Consider the following 18,674-nt stretch of genomic DNA (forward strand, 5'->3'; position numbering starts at 1 on the left):
GCGGGACTCAATCCCGGGGCTCCAGGATCACTCCCTGGGCTGAAGGCGGCCCTAAACCGCGGAGCCACCAGGGCTGCCCCGAAAGAGATGTTTATAAGCCGCCCAGTGTATGGTATTTGTCATAGCAACTTGAGCAGGCTAAGACACGGAATAACTAGTACTTACCTGGTACTGCATAACCAGTCCAAAACTTGGGCAGCTTAAAACAACCACCAGTTACTCCTTCTGAAAAAAATAATAATCTTTCACGATTCTAGGGTCAAACTAGGTGATATTGTTGATGTCGGCTGAGGTCAGTGATCTCAGCTGGGCCTATTGGTAAATCTGGAACAGCTAATGGGCCCACTGGGGTCTGGTCTGGGATGGCCACAGCTGATGACGGCTTCACCTGGTGCCTCCTCCTCCGGGAGGCTGGCTCAGGCTCAGGATCCAGATGTGGATGGGGATCCTGGAAGGGCCTTTTGAAGCTTTGGCTCAGAACTGGCATACCTCCTTTCCACCATGTTCTGTTAGCTGGTCCCCAAGACCCCCAGAGTCAGCCCCCACTCACCTCTTAGCAAGGGGAGCTTCAAAGAGACATGAGTCCAAGAGCCTAATTGAGCCCATCCTGTAGTCCATGGACTGTACTGCTGGTCTGGTTTCACCTCAGGAAGAATTTGATTCAGAGAAATGAAATAGCTCAGGCCAGTTTCCCAGACTCCATGTGGAGTCTGCATGACTTCCCGTCTTGTTGGGCCGGCAGGATCAAGGGGGATCGGGAGGCACCAACACAATGGCGGCAGACCCCCCACCTTGTGGCCCCCACCTCAGAACGTTCCTGTTGTGCCCAAGATTGCGAATCCGAGAAACCACCAAGGAATGGACACCGATGAAAGCACACAAGGGTTTATTAATTAGCAAGCTGGAGCTGGGTCCAAGTATACCCATCGCAGCGGATCAGGGACTTGGACCACGAGGTGGGTTACAGCTGGATTTTTATGGGGTGGTCTAGGGGGTTTTCAGTAAGGGTGGGGGAAGTTTCTCAAGCTCTTAGTTCCTCATTCCGATATGGGGTGTGCTCTGCGGGTTTTTCTTGGAACTGACTAGGGCTACAGGCCGTAGGGTGTGCTTATCTAGGGGCCAGGGGTGGGGGACATTTTCTGAATTTCTTGGGTCCCACAGTTCCACCACCAGCAGATCGCCCAAGGACATGTCATCAGGGGGAGCCTGGACCTCTGCAGGAAACCTGAACCGCACTTACCCAGACCCCATATAAGAACATGGGCAGTTACTGCCCCAGGCCAATTCCACCAGTAATATGTCTAATACCTATCCCCCTCCCCTCTTAAAAAGCCCGCTGGCGGGGCAGCCCAGGTGGCTCAACAGTTTAGCCCCTGCCTTCAGCCCAGGGCCTGATCCTGGAGACCTGGGATCGAGTCCCACGTCCGGCTCCCTGCATGGAGCCTGCTTCTCCCTCTGCCTGTGTCTCTGCCTCTCTGTCTCTCTCTCTCTGTCTCTCATGAATGAATAAATGAAATCTTAAAAAAAAAAAAAAGCCCACTGGCCCTCCCCTGCGTGGGACTTCCCTGCTCTCTCCCTTCCTCCCCTGCGGGGCCTCGGAACCATGGAACCTCTCCGAGACCATGTCCTATTAAAAGCCTGTTTCGACCCACTTTGCCTGACCTTTCTATTCCATTTCACTACCGATCGGATTAAACTGGACACTTGGTGCCGAAACCCGGGAGGAGATCGAGGCCCCCGCTGGTGGGGAGCCTCTCTCCTCTCCCTACCATGACCCTAACTGAACCCAGCGCCCGGAAACACCGGGTAAGTTCCCCTGATTCTGTGCCTCTGTCCGGGTGGTCCTGCCTGAAGCCACGGCCGCACCAGGGCAACTCCACCGAGCCACCGGGTGGCCCTCCGCCGGTCCCTGGGGATCAGGAGACGTCCTCATCCTCACGGTGACCTCGGTTTCTGTCCGTGACCCTGAGCTGCAAATGGGGACGCCTGTTTTCAGCCTCTGGGTTACCCGGCAGGAATCCTGGGAACTGCCCTTGGGTTGTCTACCGGCCAATTTCGAAACTCTGGGGTTCTCACAGGAGCCCAGAAAACGCCGTCTTACCAGATCCTTATGGATCCGAACAACCTCCGTCACTGCCAGGGTAAATGGTCTGAGGTCCCTTACATTGAGGCTTTTTGGAACCTCCGCTCTCACCCCTCCCTCTGTTCCTGATGTTCCACTGCTCCAGTCCTTCCGGTGCATGCGGGCGCCACCTCCTTCTGCCCCCGAAACAAAAGCCCCTGATGCCTATCCTCCTTCCCCCCTCTCAGAACCTCCCGAGGGTCTCACTTGTCCCCCAGTCAGGGGAACCTCTCCCCCTGCCCCCTCCCTATCTGAAATCCCCTGCTCCCTCTCCTCCTCCTCCTGCCTCCCAATCACACATTTCTTTACCCATTTCTGACCCTCAACCTTCAAGCTCTTGCCTCCCCTCCGACCTCCGTGCGCACAAGATCCCACAAGGTCTCCTCCTCCTCTGACCTGGCCTCCCCCCTGCGAGAGGTGGCGGGAGCTGAAGGGGTTGTTAGGGGCCGGGCTCCTTTCTCGCTCCAGGACCTTTGCCAAATTGAAAAATGGCTGGGCTCTTACTCTGCTAATCCAGGAATCAAGGAATCAAGGATTTCCAAGATTTGGCCCAGGCATAGGACTTGACTTGGCCTGATTTGCATGTTGTCCAGCCTGCAGCCCTTGCACGGAGGCAAGGGAGGGTATTCAGGCCACTGCCCGAGAACATGCCGGGGGCCGTTAGACTGATGCCAGGCATCGACGCCGTGGATCCGGACGGGATCATCCGGAGTGGCTGCTGGCGCCGCGACCGCGTGGCCATTGTTTCCTCGCTGGCACGCGGGCGGCCTCTAACAAGGCCATCAACTATGATAAACGGGGAAGTCGTTCAGAACCCAGATGAAAACCTTGCCATTTTCCTTAATAGGCTCACTGAGGCCTTAACCCAGTACACCCGCCTGGACCCTGCCTCCCCGCCGGGACTACTGTCTTGGCGACCCATTTTATTTCTCAGCCCTCCCCCGATATCCATAAGACATTAAAGAAGGCCGAGGAGGGTCCTCAAACTCCCATTCCCGACCTGGTGAAAATGACATTTAAAGTCTTTAACACCGGAGAGGAAGTGGCTGAACTGAAGAGGCAGGCTAGACTCCAGCAGAAGGTCCAGCTCCAGACCCAAGCCTTGGTGCAGCCCTGCGGCCGGTGGGCTCGCTTCAGATGCGGCACCGAGGGACACTGGGCCCGTCAATGTCCCAATCCCAAGGAGCCAACGCGGCCACGCCCTCAATGTCGAATGATGAGCCACTGGAAATCCGACAGCCCGGTCTCGGAGGATCCTTGGTGCCTCCACGCGGAGGAAACCCTGAGTCCGTAAGTCAGCCTTCCAACTGCTCAGGTTGGACAATGACTGGTGGGGCCCAGACATACATCAATCCCTACACATTGGTCCCAAGGCCTTACACCAGTTCCTAGAACCCCTTTTCCACTATCCACATCTCCGAAAGGTTATTGGAGAGGTGCATTAATCTTGTAAACCTGCTCCACTGTAAACGCTCAAGGGGGAATTCGCAGGCCGGGACCCAATCACCAGCTCTGCGGCCACCAACCTGGCGAGGACTGGCAGCTTGACTTTTCCCACATGCCGCACCATAAATGCTTTCGCTACCTATTAACCTTAGTGGACAACTTTACAGGGTGGATAGAGGCTTTCCCCACAGCTCAGGAGACGGCCGATGTGTGGCCACCATACTCATCGAACACATGATTCCGAGATTCGGCTTCCTGCGGACCCTACAATCTGACAATGGCCTGGCTTTCATCTCCAGCATCACCCAGCAAGTCTCCGAGAGCCTAAATATTACCCAGAAACTCCATATCCCGTATCACCCCCCAGTCTTCGGGTAAGGTAGAGAGGGCCAACAGCTTTCTCAAGGAACATCTCACCAAACTTACCCTTGAAGCCTGCCTGTCCCGGCCAACCCTCCTCCCACTGGCTTTAACAAGGCTCAGAGCTACCCTGAGAGGGCTGTCGGGTCTAAGTCCCTTTGAGCTTCTCTATGGGCAGCCTTTCCTGCTCACTCAAAATCTTCCATCATCATCTCCTCCTCTCCTATCTTGCCTACCTTACCTAACTCTTCTAAGAGCCCTCCTGGGGCCCATGCGGATTCAGTCACCCCTACTCCAGGAGAACCCACATCAGATACTCCCCACTCCTGGCCCCAGGATATAGTGTCCTACTAAAAGAACTAAACCCAAAAACTTTACAGCCTAAGTGGACTGGTCTCTATACGGTGGTCCTTACGACCTCCACGGCCGCCAAACTCACAGGACACCACCCGTGGGTACACATCTCTAAATTAAAGCGAGCCTCCTCGCAAGATGTATGGACGGCACAACCTTTGGGACCTACTCAAATACAGCTTTCGCGCCATCCTCCTCCTGGTCCTACCTCCTAGTCACTCTACCACTGACCCTGGGTTTAGGTGGAGGTTTGTTTTATTTATTTATTTATTTATTTATTTATTTATTTATTTATTTATTTATTTTTGTTTGTTTGTTTGTTTGTTATTTTACATGACAGAAACCTGGGACCAGGGAATCCTGTCTCACCTTATTTCTACCCCTGATTGTCAACTTTTAGGTTGCCAGGCTAGCATCAATTTCACCTTTGATAGATTTTACTCCCTCCCTCCACCTGGTCCTAATCCTAGTTCTGATCCAATAATCTGTTTCACCTGTGATCAGACTCATCCTAACTGTCAAAATTATTGGGTCCAAACTAATGGGGGCTGTCCTTATTCGTACTGCAATATCTATCATCTTTGTCATGGTCCTTTCACCGGTCCTTCTATGGCCCATCATCAACCTTGTCGTTTCTACCAACAGTCCAGCAAATATGCCCTAACTGTTCCGGACCCTTGGGACCCCTGCTGGGCAACGGGGGTAATGGCGAAACTTTACCGCTGGGGTTGCTCCTCCTACCCTACCGCCTCCCTCCAAATCTAGATCATACATAAGGGTCTTACAAAACCAATCTACCCTAAAAGATCAAAAGCTGACCCTATACGTGCACAGGAACAACTTCTCCAAACCCACCTACAGACTAACCCACCTCAGGACCAGGACCCCTTCTCCTGGGTAAAACTTACCCAACAAGGCACTTCCCTTGCCAACCTTCCTGGCACGGGCAATCTGTCCCATTGTTTTATCTGTGCTGCTTTAGGCAAAACTCCCCTTGTGGCCGTTCCCTCCCCAATGCATTCAGCCCCACCAGCCCCACACCCACACATCCGGGTGCCTCATCCCTCTCTCACTAATGTTCCCCTATTTACTGACCCTCTTAATCATCAATTCCCCTTCTGTTACTCCACCCCTAACTCATCCCTTTGCAGAGTCACCCAGTCAAACGTCACCTCGTCACCTCTCGTCACCTCTCATCACGCTCCTATCAGTGGTTTATTTTGGTGCAATGGCACCCTATCTAAATCTCTCAATACCTCTGCCTCCCTCCTCTGTGCCTGTCTCCCTAGTTCTATGATTAACTATCTATAGTCAGGCAGAAATAGCCCTCCTTGCCAGCCCTCCCCCCAAAAAACAAAAAAGGGCAATCTTTCTCCCACTAGTTGTTGAGGTCTCCCTGGCCTGAACCCTGGTTGGGGACAGGGGCCTTAATCCACTCTGTAGATTCCACCAGGGACCTATCTGAAAGGCTTTGAGTGGCCATCAAGGCCTCAGCTGAGTCTCTGGCCTCCCTCCAACACCAGATAACCTCTCTGGCCCGGCTGGCGCTCCAGAACCGACGCACCTTGGACCTCCTCACCGCAGACAAGGGAGGAGCCTGCATGTTCCTCAACGAAGAGTGCTGCTACTACATCAATGAAACAGGTGTAGTAGAGACCAATCTCCACACACTCACCAGAGTTCGTGAGTCTCTCCAGGCCCAGTACCACCCTGGCGGCCCAACTACACCCCAATGGTGGCAGCCCCCACTAACCACATGGCTCCTCCCCCTCCTAAGCCCGCTCCTAATCATCGGCATACTATTAATGGTGGCCCCTTGCATTCTCCGATTCATCCAGGAACAAGTTTGGGAAATGTCTCGAGTATGTGTCAACCAACTCCTACATCCCTACTCCCGCTTGCCCACTTCTGCGGGACCCCACTTAGCCCCTATATCAGCAGGAAGTAGCCAGATCTGAAAGGACACCCTATAACAAGAAAAGGATAGGAATGTTGTAGGAATGTTGGGCCCGCAGGATCAAGGGGAACCAGGATCAAGGGGGATCAGGAAGAATCAACACAATGGCGATGGACCACCCACCTTGTGGCCTCCACCTCAGAACGTTCCCACCACCAGCAGACTGCCAGAGGACACGTCATTGGGGGAAGCCTGGACGTCTGCAGGAAACCTGAGCAGTACTTCCCCAGACCCCATCTAAGGGCATGGGCAGTTACTGCCCCAGGCCAATTCCACCAGTAATGTGCCTAATATTCATCACCCTGTAGGACAACCAACCCCTTCCCCTCCCCCCTTAAAGAGCCCACTTGCCCTCCCCTGCACCACTTCCCCGCTCTCTCCCTCCCCTGCAGGCTGCAGAACCTCCCCCGAGAGCGCCTCCCATTAAAAGCCTGTTTCGACCCACTTTTGCCTGGCCTCTCTATTCCATTTCACTACCGATCTGATTAAACTGGACACATCTCTCTCCCTGAAGTTGAGAACTGCCATGCCAGCCTCCGATACTCCCTCCAGCGTGCTGTGTTTTGTCCCACAGTAGGAGCTACAGGCCATGTTGTCGGTACCCTTGGGCATGCTGAGCCTACACCTAGTGAACCATCCCCGAAGGCCATGCTGCCCACGGCCAGGCTGCTGTAATTTCTACCTCTTGACTCAGCCTGTTTGCTGGGCTTGTGACCCAGGTTGGAGGGAAGGGAGGGGTGGTGTTCACAGTGTGTCTGGGAACCTCAGGACAGCTGCTTATCCATGGAACTAGGCAAATGCTTCAAGTTTTAATTCCTCCTTCCAGAAATGTAAACAACCAGCTGAACTTGTGTTTCAGCTCCACCTGGAAGTCTCATTTTGTGTTTTGCTCTCTTTTAGTGCACAACTGGTCCTTAGGCTCCTTTGGTGTTTTGCTCCCAGTGTTCAAGGGTAGGATGTAGTGACAAGAGCTTGGAGGAGTTCCCAAACACCTTTGAATCACGTTTGCATATTCCTAAGACACAGTTCCTGAGCCCAGCTGCAGGTCAGAGTGTATTTCCCCAACAATGTTCTCAGAGAATCATATTGCAGATGTCCAGATCCTGTCCCAGAGGGGCAGGGGGTCTGGGAATCTACAGGGAGCACCTCCAGGGGTTCTGAGGCAACAGGCTATAGAAACCCTTGTCCTGAAAACTCTGACCTCTGCAGAGTTTTCTCTGTCCTTGGCTGGGCTGGCAGCTGAGCTGGGAATGTTACAGTACTGTGAATGGGCCTGATGGATTTTAGGCCAGAGGGATTGAAGAAGGTCCATCGTGGTGTGCCGGAGCGGTCCCTGGTTCAAGGACTAGGATACATTCACCCTCCCTGTTTGTGTGGAGTTATGTATTTTGCCTTCCCAACACCAGTTCCTCTTCTTTTAGTATGTGTTCTGTCTTTGGATCCCTCCCAGCAGCAAAACCTGAGATAAGAATATGAGGGCAAGTAGTTTATTTGGGAGGTGACCCCCAAGAAACCCTGGTGGGAGACAGGAAAGTGAGGTTGGGTAGGAAAGGCAGCCGGTACATAGTACACTAGTGAGCAGCTCCCCACTTGATCACCTGGGGTCTCTGGGAGAATGCAGAGGACAGCTTGCGATTGTGCCTCCTGTGGGGTGTTTGTCAGCCAACACTCTCTCATCATGGGTTGGGGGCTTCTCTTGGGGGTTAACTCACTGGCACTTCCAGCCTGCCCTAAAGAGGGGCTGAATTCTGTTTCAGCAACCAGCAGTAGCTACCAGAAGCTTGTAGTTTCTTGCATCCCAGATGCCTCCCGGTGGTAATGAGAAAGCCCAGAGAAGGTAGGCAGGACACTGAGAGCCATGGCTGTGAGCCTCCCTCCCATTGCCTTTATGGTACTATCTCTCCCCATTCTCCATCCCTCTGGTTTGGTTGGTACCATCCCCTCCAAGTCCCAGATGTCATGAATAAATGGGTCAGAGATACTCTGTCCCAGTGGGCTCACTAGAGCCCACCCTGGAACTTCTGCTAGAATTTGGGGAAAAACACATCCACCTGCCAGGTTCTGAACTATGTGGAGAAGGAGAGTGAAGCTAGTGTGGAGAAGAACCAAATTAAGAGAAAAGGGACATTGTTTCAGCCCCTAGATCCAGCTATGCTTGAAGCCAGTATCCTTCTTGGACCAATTACATGGACCATTTTTGCTTGAGGCACTTTGTGTTATATTTGGGGGTCTTTGGCTATCCAAAGAGTCTAACAGTCCTAATGTACTGTTCCTGGAGAGGCACATTTTGGACTCAGGCATTTGCAGAGCATAGATGGGACATGGAGCAGAGGCAGAAAAGTGTTTTGAGATTCTGACGCTTACCTCTGGTGGTGGGTAGAGACACATGTTGACACAAATATGCAAGAGCTCAAGTCCTCAAGCTTCGGGATTGCTAGTTGGGGTTTAATGTGGAATAGTTCTGGGGGCATGAGGATCCCCTCCCCACCTCATGGTAGTGATGAAAGACCCCTGGGCACAGAATGTGGACCAGATGTCTTGGTGGCCCAACTTGGAATCCCTAGAGTCCTGCATGCTGTGCAAGTTGCCATGGTAACACACAGCTGCTGGGATGCTCTATAAAACTCAAGCATCAGGAAAGTCTCCAGGAAAAGGTTCAATCCTGGGCTTAACAAGTGGGCTTTCAAAGGCTCTTAGCCTCAATATGGGAACAATTCAAGCGTGAGGCCCGAAGCTGTCATTGGATTTGCAAAGGGGTCTGTGTGTCAGAAAACTTTGGGCTCCAGGAAACTCTTAAGTGAGAGGTTTTAAGTTATGCTTTTTGGGGACCTGTGTTCCTCAGGAATGCCTTGGCAGGGGAGGGGAGCACTGAAGGCAGGAGAGGGAAATGGACTGGAAGAGAAGTTTGGAAGCCACAGCCACCTCTTCTGTCCCTGGGAACCACCTGGCACTTTTCCTTCCGGCTCCTTCCAGGCCCAGCCTAGACTCCCCACTAGTGCTCTGAGACCTGCCTCCGTGGAGGCCCCAGAGGTCTGCTTTGGACCTGACCCCTGGCCTCAGAGGAGGAATTGGTCCCAGAAGCAGCCTCTAGGCCACAAGGGAGCCCTGGCATGATCCACCCTCTCTGGGCCCCTCAAACCCCAAGGGGCATCTGGGGAGGCAATTCTGCCCAGGATAGACGTCAGCAGTGACTCATGGCTCCGACCTGATCCCAGCTGGCCTGCCCCAGGGACCTCTGTCTTTCTCAACACCCACCACATGCAGGAATCAGTCAGCTGTCCTTTAAGAGCTCTTGCCCGCAGTTGCAGAGAAATCCATGGAAAAATCCCAGAAAGTGAATATACGCACTGTACCAAAGCAGCCAAGGGCTGCTTCCTCCCCCTCAATTGGATGCGTTGGGAAGGGCTGGGTAACCAAAGCCAGTATAGACAGGTGGCCCCAGAGCAGTCACATAAAATAACTACACCTCCTCTGCTCCCCCAAGTGGGATCCTTGGCCTCCTGCTCTGTGTCCCAAGGAAGCTCACGGGAGGGACAGGTGGTGCCCCGGACAGGGCCCTCACCCAAACCCCAACCTCAGCACTCTGGCTGTCCTTGGACATAGGGCTAGGACTTTGGTCAAACTCCAGGGAACAAGGCAGAGTTGGCCCATAAAGATGGACGGCAGGGCCCTCACCTTCACTTGGACACCTGGCAAATAGAATCCAGGAACCCACCTCAAGGTTCCAAGTCAGCAGAGCCGGGGGATTTGCATTTAATGCCATTGATAAACTACACATATCTATTTATGCACGAGATGCACATGCAATGGTTTGAATAATGTCCCCCCCACCCCGGAATTAATGTCCACACAGAACCTCAGAATGTGACTTTCTTTGACAGTAGTCTCTGCAGATATAATCAGTTAAGGATCTCAAGCTAAAATCCTACTAGATTTAGAATGAGCCCTACATCCAGTGACTGGTGTCCTTACAAGATGCACAGAGAAGCAGCCATCCGCAGATAAGCAGAGATGGGAGCGATGTAGCCACAAGCAAGGAGCTGGAAGAGGCAGGAAGGATCCTCTCCTAGTGTTAGGAGGGAACGAATACCTGCAAACACCTTGATCTCAGAATCTCAGACTTCCGGCCTCCAGATCTGTGAGGGAATCAACTCCTGTTGTTTTAAGCTACCAAGTTCGTGATAATTTGTTCGGGCAGCCGCACCCCTAGAGAACTACTACCGTGCATCTGTGCTTTATATGTAACGTGATTTTTTTTTTTAATGGGCTCCCCTCCACCTCCGCCCAAGAACCAACTTGCAACCCTTTGAGGGTACTATCACTCCTTTTGAAAATGCTTTTGAGTCTTAGAAAAAACAGTGCAGAGTAACAAGCCCAGGGAAACCTCCAGGGTTTAAGGAGGTAGACAGTTGAGGTACATCCACACTTGAAACGTTTAATGCTTTCGGTTGGAGCAAATGATCAGGCAAATAGGGAACGTCATGTTTTACTGGCTGAAATCGAGTGCGGGGAACAGAATTACAGTATTCTCATCCAACAGTTCGTTTTACAGGAGGAGCAATATATTCCAGAGTGCAGGGTGGGGGGAAGAAGTTGTCAGAAACCCCTTATTTCAGCCTGTACAGAGAACATCCTCTAGCCAGAGAATGGAAGAGAGTGGAAATAACCACTCTGAATGATGCTCTTCCAGATTAGTGGATTTGCCCAGAAAAACGCAAGCAGTTTCTAAATGGGAAAGTAAGAGGGAAGGAATAGTCTGACACCCACTTTCCTCCAGATGCACGTGGTGCCGAGCCTTCTGTCCCATGAGAAACAGTGACAGGCGGGCATCCTCAGGAAGGAGTCTGGAGTGTTTGGTTGGGAAGCCTTCGATCATCAGGATAACCTGTGACGTTTATCATGTGCTTTTTTTTAAACTTTATTTATTTATTCATAGAGACACACAGAGAGAGAGAGAGGCAGAGATACAGGTAGAGGGAGAAGCAGGCTCCATGCAGAGAGCCTGACGTGGGACTTGATCCAGGGTCTCCAGGATCACGCCCTGGGCTACAGGCGGCGCTAAACCGCTGCGCCACCAGGGCTACCCCTATCATGTGCTTTCTGTGTGCTGGGCACTGGGTTGTGGACTCTACAGCTGCTCTCATTCGTCCCACTACAACCCAGTGAATGAGGTAGGCATATCCCCATTTTACAGATGAGGAAACTGAGGCACGGGGGAGTTAAGTCACCTGCTGGGGGTTACACAGCTAGTGAAAAGAAGGCTGGGGTTTGAACCCCGCCCCATCTAAAGTTTAAGACCCAAGCTCCTAAAACACAGTGCATGGGCAGGATCCTTTGGCTTGTGGGTTGTTTCTGTCCTGGTCACAACAGGTTAATGAACAAGATGGGGAAACACCAAGCCAAGGGGCTTCCAACCCTGAGGTCTAGGGAAATACAGAAGCCAGGAACTTGGCAGCCCTTCCTTGGATTTTTAATTTCACGCCTCCCAAAGGTAGGAAAGACCTATTGATTGATGGAGCTTCAGCTTAGACCCCAGAGACCTCCAGCAAGGGAGGGGGATGGCAGCAGATGCCGCCATGGCTATTTGCTGCTTCTGTGACCCAGCCTCCCTTGTCCTGGGGTGACCTGCTCTCTCCTATCCCACTGTTGTTTCTGGAAGAAATGGCAATCACAGGACCCACAGCCCCTTGGCCAATACATCTGTAGGAGCGACCTATCAACTCAAACAGGGCCAGTCAGAGCCTTCTGTGGGATTTGAGATGGAAAGAGAATTCTCTGAGCCTTAGAGATTGTGGTTGTAGGCTTGGGGCTGCTGGCAGCCACCTTTTCCACTGGGTGGAGGAGAGGATGAGACCAGTGTGAGAAGAGATACAGAGCCAAGGGGCCTGGGTGAGGTTGAGAGGATGAGCACACGAGCCTGGGGACACCACGCTCCTGGATCCAGCCATACTTGCAGCAAGAAAGCCCTTAGCCATCCCAATGGAAGTCCCTTCGTTGCCTAAGTCAGTTTGAGCTAGATCTTTCTTAAAGGAGAAAGAATGAGCTCTCAGGGGGAGAACTGAGAGAGTCTGAGGCTGGACTGTTCACAGCAGATACAAGTTCCAGTTGCCAAGCCATGTATAATCCCAAGTCAAGGAAAGGCTTCTCCATCCTTCCCTGGTGCTAGTCCTAGACAATTAATGCGATTAGTATGTGGGGAGTGCCAGGGCAGCTTACCCCAGAATGCTTCTAGGGCACACCTGGGTTTTAGAAAGCAAGCTAGAAACTCATCTAAAGACTGGTGAAAGTATCTCACAATCCTGACTGATAAATACCTGGTGACGTGGGGGCAATTCACTTGGAGAACGTCTCCAGGCTCCCCCTGTCTACCTCATGTGCACACACACCTCGATGCTGGATGCAGTTTTGGATTTTGTTCCTGTACCTGAGGAGCAAACAGGTGGATGAGACTCCCTCTCTGCAAGGAGAAAGATGTCTCTGACAAAATAACTCCTTCCCTCTGCTCCAGGTTTGGGGTGAGGTTGGTATGCAAGGAAGTCCTTGCTCTCCTTGCTCCATCACGCCGAGACTGCATGGAAGCATGAAGCCCATGGTTGTAAACCTACTCCTTGGGCAAGGCCCCGTAACTCTGGGTATTGACCAGAGATGACCTCAGCTGTAAGCAAGACTATGAAAGAAGACTGACATTGAACCATCTGGCCCCACTTGGCACCTGGGGCTGCTACTGACAGAGCCATATCAGTGAGGTCCCTCCCAGCCAGATAATGTGACTGAGTGAGGTGAACTGGTTGATAGAGAGGTGAGGATTTGGGGTGGTCCCATCCAGGGACACAGTTGTATTGCCTTTACATGGCAAAAGTGGCCCCATTTTGTCAACAGTCCCAAATGCCTGAGGGAAGCCGGACAGCCTGATTTCTGTGTGAAATGCCCGTTTTTAAATCCTTCTATAGGCGGGACACCTGGGTGGCTCAGTCAGTTAAGCATCTGCAGTTGGCTCCAGTCATGATCCTGGGGTCCTGGGATCGAGCCCCACGTTGGGCTCCCTACTCAGCGGGGAGCCTGCTGCTCCCTCTCGCTCTGCCTCTACCTCTGCTTGTGCTTGCTCTCGCTCTCTCCCTCTGTTAAGTAAACAAAATATTTTTCAAAAATCTCTCTATAGGCATAAAACAAAAGCCAGATCAGACTGCAGGCTGCCAGTTAGTAACCTCTGACTTGTTGTGTTTTTGGAAGCCCAGGAAAGGAAAGAAGTATCCAAGGATACCCAAAAATCTGGAACTTAGGGAAAGTCTGTCAATATTGAAGCTGGTTCCAGGGGTCATATTTGCCCCGGGGTAGACACAACAGAGTCATAACCTCCTCCTCCCCACAGGGGAGTCCTGATGCCAGGACTGGATCCTGGATCCAGCCTTACCTGAAGCAAGGATTCCTAGACTGGCCAGTTACACGTACTCATGACTTGTTACCCTTTTGTGTGAGTCTCTGTGACGTACAACCAAAAAAGTCATAGTCAAACAGCTCCAAGGAAAGGAAAGGGCTTCCAGAGGAGTTTAAAGACAGCCAGAGCCACTTCGTCACTGCCTGGGCCTCTCTACCCTCCTCAAGTCAGCGGTGGTCAGGTTGACTTCCTAGCCAAGTGCTGGGAAAATGGATTTCCGGTCCAGGTGGGCTGCTCCCCACAGAAAGTGAAGCCTGTAACTCCTGTAAATGCTCATGATGCATGTCATGGGACACACATGTCTTGAGACACAGGACATCGTTAAGGAATCAGCTGTGAGCACAGTCATTTCTGCCTACCCAGAGTTCTTTCCCTCTTCTTTTTGTGGAGTACCCCAGTATTCCTAGAGGCAACCCCTTTATGCTTTGCAAACCAGTTCAGATACAAGCATGTGGTCCAGGTGGGCCAATCGTTGAGACCCCATCCCCACATGGTGATGGGTCCAGATCGGACACAGGACCTGCTGGCCAATCAGTGTTCTCGGGTCTCCTGGAAACTGTCATTGGTGCAGTGTGGGATCCAGATGGGCTGATTAGACTCAACTCTGGGAGCTCGGATGGGACTTTGTGGGAGAGAGGTTCTCTTCTGCAGCTGAGCTGGTGGGAAAGGGGGAGCCTAACGGTGATGGGGCCCCCTGCATGGGGAGGGCCCCTGAGAAGGAGAGGAAAGCAGAGCCAGAGGTGGAGAGGGGATGCTGGGCCTGATGACATTCCTGAGCTCCCAGACCAAGCAGACCCACCTGCTCCTGGGCTTTTCCTTACAGGAAGCCCACAGGAGGTAATTCTGTCCTTGCATCCTCAAGAGTGCACGAGCTGGATCATTGCCATTGGTTCCAGATGCCCCAACTTAGTGTCCACTCCCTGGGCTGTAGCCCCCCACGGTCCCGGACCCCCTGGACACTCGCAGACGTGAGAGGCGAGCGGGCTGCCCCAAAGGGCTGCCCCACAGGGCTCAGTCCCAGCTATCTGGAGACCAGGGGGCTGCTGTGGGAGTGGCCCGAAGAGGAGGAGGTGGTGGCGCTGAGCTGGGAGAAGCCGCTGGTGCAGGATTCCAGGCTGGACATGGAGCCCCTGGGGAGGAAGAGCGTCGCACTCACATTACCTTCGGGTGGTGACGGAACCCTGGGGCCCTCACACAGCAGTGGAAAAGCTGGTGATGCTGCAGATGGGGCCCCAGGGCTCTTACCACAAGACTGGTAACCACCCCAGGCACAGAGGGCAAGTGCAGAGGGAAAAGCAAGTGAAGTTACGGTGAGAAACGAGGCTCCACCCATCCTCCTGCCCCAGCCCCTAAGAGCCCAGCCTGCTACACACCTGCAGGGGCTCCCCTGAGCCGGGGATCTAGCATGGCCCAGAGGGTGCCCCACAGCCTGCCAGTCCCCAGCTCTATCCCTAGCCCCCCCACCCCCACACCTCCTTTCAGCTTCTCTGATACGCGCCTCCTGTTTTGGAATCTGTGCAGGTCTGCACCTGCTGCCAGAAGCACTTTCTCTCCTGACTGTTAACTTTGGTTAACTTCTACTCCAGACTTCAGAGCAGCGCTGTCCAGGAGAACCTTCTGCGAGCCCGGGCACATTCTACATCAGCTACGTTGGGGCTATTGGGCACACAAAATGTGGCCTGTGCAGCGGAGGAACTGATTTTTGGCTTTCATTTAGCTGTAACAGCTAAGTGTAATTGCTATGTGTGGCTAGTAGCTACCTGCTGGCCAGCGCAGCTTTAGGGGCCTGGCTACTGGGAGCCTGGTGTGGAAACCAGCACCGCCAGCACCCCCTGCAGCTTGTTAGAGCTGCAGAGTCTCCCCGGCCCCACAGCTGCAGGGTCTGCATTTTGACAACCACCTACTCCCCCGAGGCGATATGTGTGTAAGCCACCTAGGTCTCAACTCCAGTGTCACTTCCCAGGAACCCCTCCATATCTCCTGCCCATCCTGTGTCAAGCCCCTTGTCCTGTGCCCTGAAAACATGTTGTGCTGAAAATATAAAATATAAAACAAAAAAATATTTTGTTCACTTGACAGAGGGAGAGAGCGAGAGCAAGCATGATTGCTTGGCACCTCCTAGCTGTGTAACCTTGGGTGAGGACCCCAGGCTGGAATACCTTCATGGCATCCAGTACTGTTTTTGTTTTGTTTTAATTTTATTTTATTTTTTTAATTTACGATAGTCACACAGAGAGAGAGTGAGAGAGAGAGAGGCAGAGACATAGGCAGAGGGAGAAGCAGGCTCCATGCACCGGGAGCCCGACGTGGGATTCGATCCCGGGTCTCCAGGATCGCGCCCTGAGCCAAAGGCAGGTGCTAAACCGCTGCGCCACCCAGGGATCCCCAGTACTGTATTTTTTTGTTTTGTTTTGTTTTGTTTTGTTTTGTTTTAAGATCTTATTTATTTATTCATGAGAGACACAGAGAGAGGCAGAGACCCAGGCAGAGGGAGAAGCAGGCTCCCTGCAGGGAGCCCAATGCGGAACTTGATCCTAGGACCCCGGGATCACGACCAGAGCCAAAGGCAAATGCTCAACCGCTGAGCCACCCAGGTGTCCCTACAGTACTGTTCATAATTACACACATGTGTCATGTGGTCTCCTGGTCCTTGATGGTAGACCTGTGTGTCTGGACCCCGGGGATCCAGCCTACTGCCTGCCTACTGGGGACAGCCAGGGACATGCCCTTGAACTGGTTCTCTGTGAGCTGTTGAAGGTCCGGGCAGCCAGGCTGGCCCACACTGACCAGTCCAGACAGGCTGGCCAGCAGCGTCTGGCCCACCCTTCAGCCTACCTGCCCTCCTGGAGGCAGCAACCCCCAGACCCTTGTGTCTACAGTGTCTGTCTCCTGCATTGGTGCCCAGTGGCCAAAACAAGCCGTTTACCGCTGGCCCAGTATCTCCCACACTGAGCTGCATGCGCCCTTAGGATACTTGGAGCTCCACCTGCATATGGATACAGATGTGACACCTGCCAGAGCCTCAATTTGACTCCATGGTAAAGAATACAAAGGCTTCTTTTTAGAGGGGTACTAACACAGGGGTGCCTGGGTGGCTCAGTTGGTTAGGTGTCTGACTCTGGATCTCGGCTCAGGTCTTGATCTCAGGGTCATGATTTCAAGCCCCATGTTGGGCATGGAGCCTACTTAAGGAAAAAAAAAAAGAAGAGAAAAATAAGGAAACTAACACAGATACTTCATGAAGCAGGATGCAAAATCATGTTTGTTTTTAAAAGATAAAATGTAAAGCCTTGAAGAAAATGCCTACTCCATCTCCTCACTCTCTGCTCCATTTTTGCTATCAAGTGCTCACTGTATACCTCAGTGAAGGGCAGGCTTCCCCCAACCATTTCATCCTGATGACAACCCCATGACGTAGGGGTTTCAGTGGTCCCCGTTTAACAGATGGGGAGGCTGAGGCTCAGACAGCTTAAGTGACTTGCCTAAGGTCACACAGCAACCAGGAGGTGCTGGAGGTCATAACCACAACACCTCCCTGCCTCTCTGAAAGCAACGCCTGGGGAGAGGTGTCTGCGAGACACTGTTCTGCAATGTTCTAGGATGGTCCAACCCTGTTTTATGGGTTTCTAGGAGTGAGAAGAGGTCCAAATAGGAGGGCCTTGGGCTCCCCTCCCCACCACGATCTATCTGGTATGTGGGGCTTCTGTCCAAAGCTTCATTTGAAGGGGAGGTTCTGTGGCTGGAGCAGCATTTGGACATAGTGTTTGATCCGATTGCTCACACATGTACTGAACCACTGGAGAATTTTAACAATCCCAGTGCTGGAGTCCTGCCTGGATAAGGTCAAAGGCGAGTAGGGGAGGTGAATCCAATGCCCCCAGCCCAGAAGGAAGGGGCTTCAGAAGTGCTGTGAGCCTGGCCTGGAGGGAAGTAGGGGGGCCCCTCCTGCCCAAGCTCCCTACTCCAGCCCCGCCTACCTGAAGTCCTCAGATGCCAGCACCTCGTAGTAGTAGAGGAGTTTGCACTTGGGACCGGGGCTATGCAGGGCCGTCAGGACGTCCTCCACACCCGGCAGGCTGCAGGCCACATTGCCAGGGGGGCTATGCATTTGCCACTGGAGCAAGTAGATGCCAGGCCACCGGGTCACATGGGAGCCCTGCAACACAGGAGCCCTGCCTGAGGCTCTGGTCCGCCTGGGGATGGGAGCCCCTTGCTAAACCAGTCCACCAGCAGGACTTCTTCCAGGGCTTCCCAAAGTCATCCTTGACCTCTCTGCTGTTACTCCTTATCTCTGGGGGCTGAGAGCCTCCCTCTGAATCTGGTGAGCGTGGAGGCCTGGGGTGAGGCTGTGGTTGCAGGACCACAAATACAGCTGGTTAAATGCGTGGATTTGGTGGGGCTTTTGTTCTGCTGCCCTGGGAGGGATTTGGGCAGGGAACTGGCAGGTTGGTTAGAGTTAGCTGAGGGCCTGGACAGTGAGACTGTGGGTGTTAGTTGTAAGAAAAGCAAGTTCAGGGAGGGCTGGGGGCGCTGGTGTGTGAGGTCAAGACAGCCTGCTGCCCAGGGACCTGTGGTGAGATCTGCTCACCAGAGCTTGTTGGCACACTGTGAGTGAGTGAGTGAGTGAGTGAGGCAGGTGTTAGAAGACTTGCAAGCTCTGGCCTCGTGGAGAATGTGAGTAGCAAGGGGGTTCATGTTCCAAGACTCATCTGAGTTCTGTCCCCAGACATGGAGCGTCTCTGCTGCATAGCTTCTGGAACTTACACATCAGAAATCACTGGGAGAGGGTGAGGGATGCAGAGTCTAGGCCTCGTGCCCAAAGGTTCTGAGTTACACTCCTGCATGGGGCCTGGCAATCTGCATCTTTGACAAGAGTCCAAGGGATTCTGGGGCTGGGGTTCTGGGGTCCCCAGAGTTCTGGATCTGCTCAGTCTTTTTCCCTGACTGTCCCACAGGGTCCCTGAGGTCAAAGGCCAGATCTAGTTCATCTAGTTTGGCGC

General features: G+C 52.9%; 1 protein-coding gene across 4 annotated transcripts in view; it reads right to left on the bottom strand.

Moving 5' to 3' along the window:
• Positions 1-10,660: 10,660 nt before the first annotated feature.
• Positions 10,661-18,674, bottom strand: part of SEC14L5 (SEC14 like lipid binding 5) — a 41,990-nt gene continuing 33,976 nt past the window's right edge. For all 4 annotated transcript variants that reach the window (XM_025416598.3, XM_025416603.3, XM_025416599.3 and 1 more), the window contains 2 exons: positions 17,652-17,830; positions 10,661-14,804 (listed from right to left, as the gene is read on the bottom strand). In XM_025416598.3, coding sequence (XP_025272383.1) covers positions 14,696-14,804; positions 17,652-17,830 — 288 coding nt within the window. In that variant the 3' untranslated portion in view covers positions 10,661-14,695. The remainder of the gene's footprint in view (positions 14,805-17,651; positions 17,831-18,674) is intronic.

The sequence above is a fragment of the Canis lupus genome, chromosome 6 (assembly GCF_003254725.2).
Source record: "Canis lupus dingo isolate Sandy chromosome 6, ASM325472v2, whole genome shotgun sequence".
Classification (NCBI taxonomy): domain Eukaryota; kingdom Metazoa; phylum Chordata; class Mammalia; order Carnivora; family Canidae; genus Canis; species Canis lupus.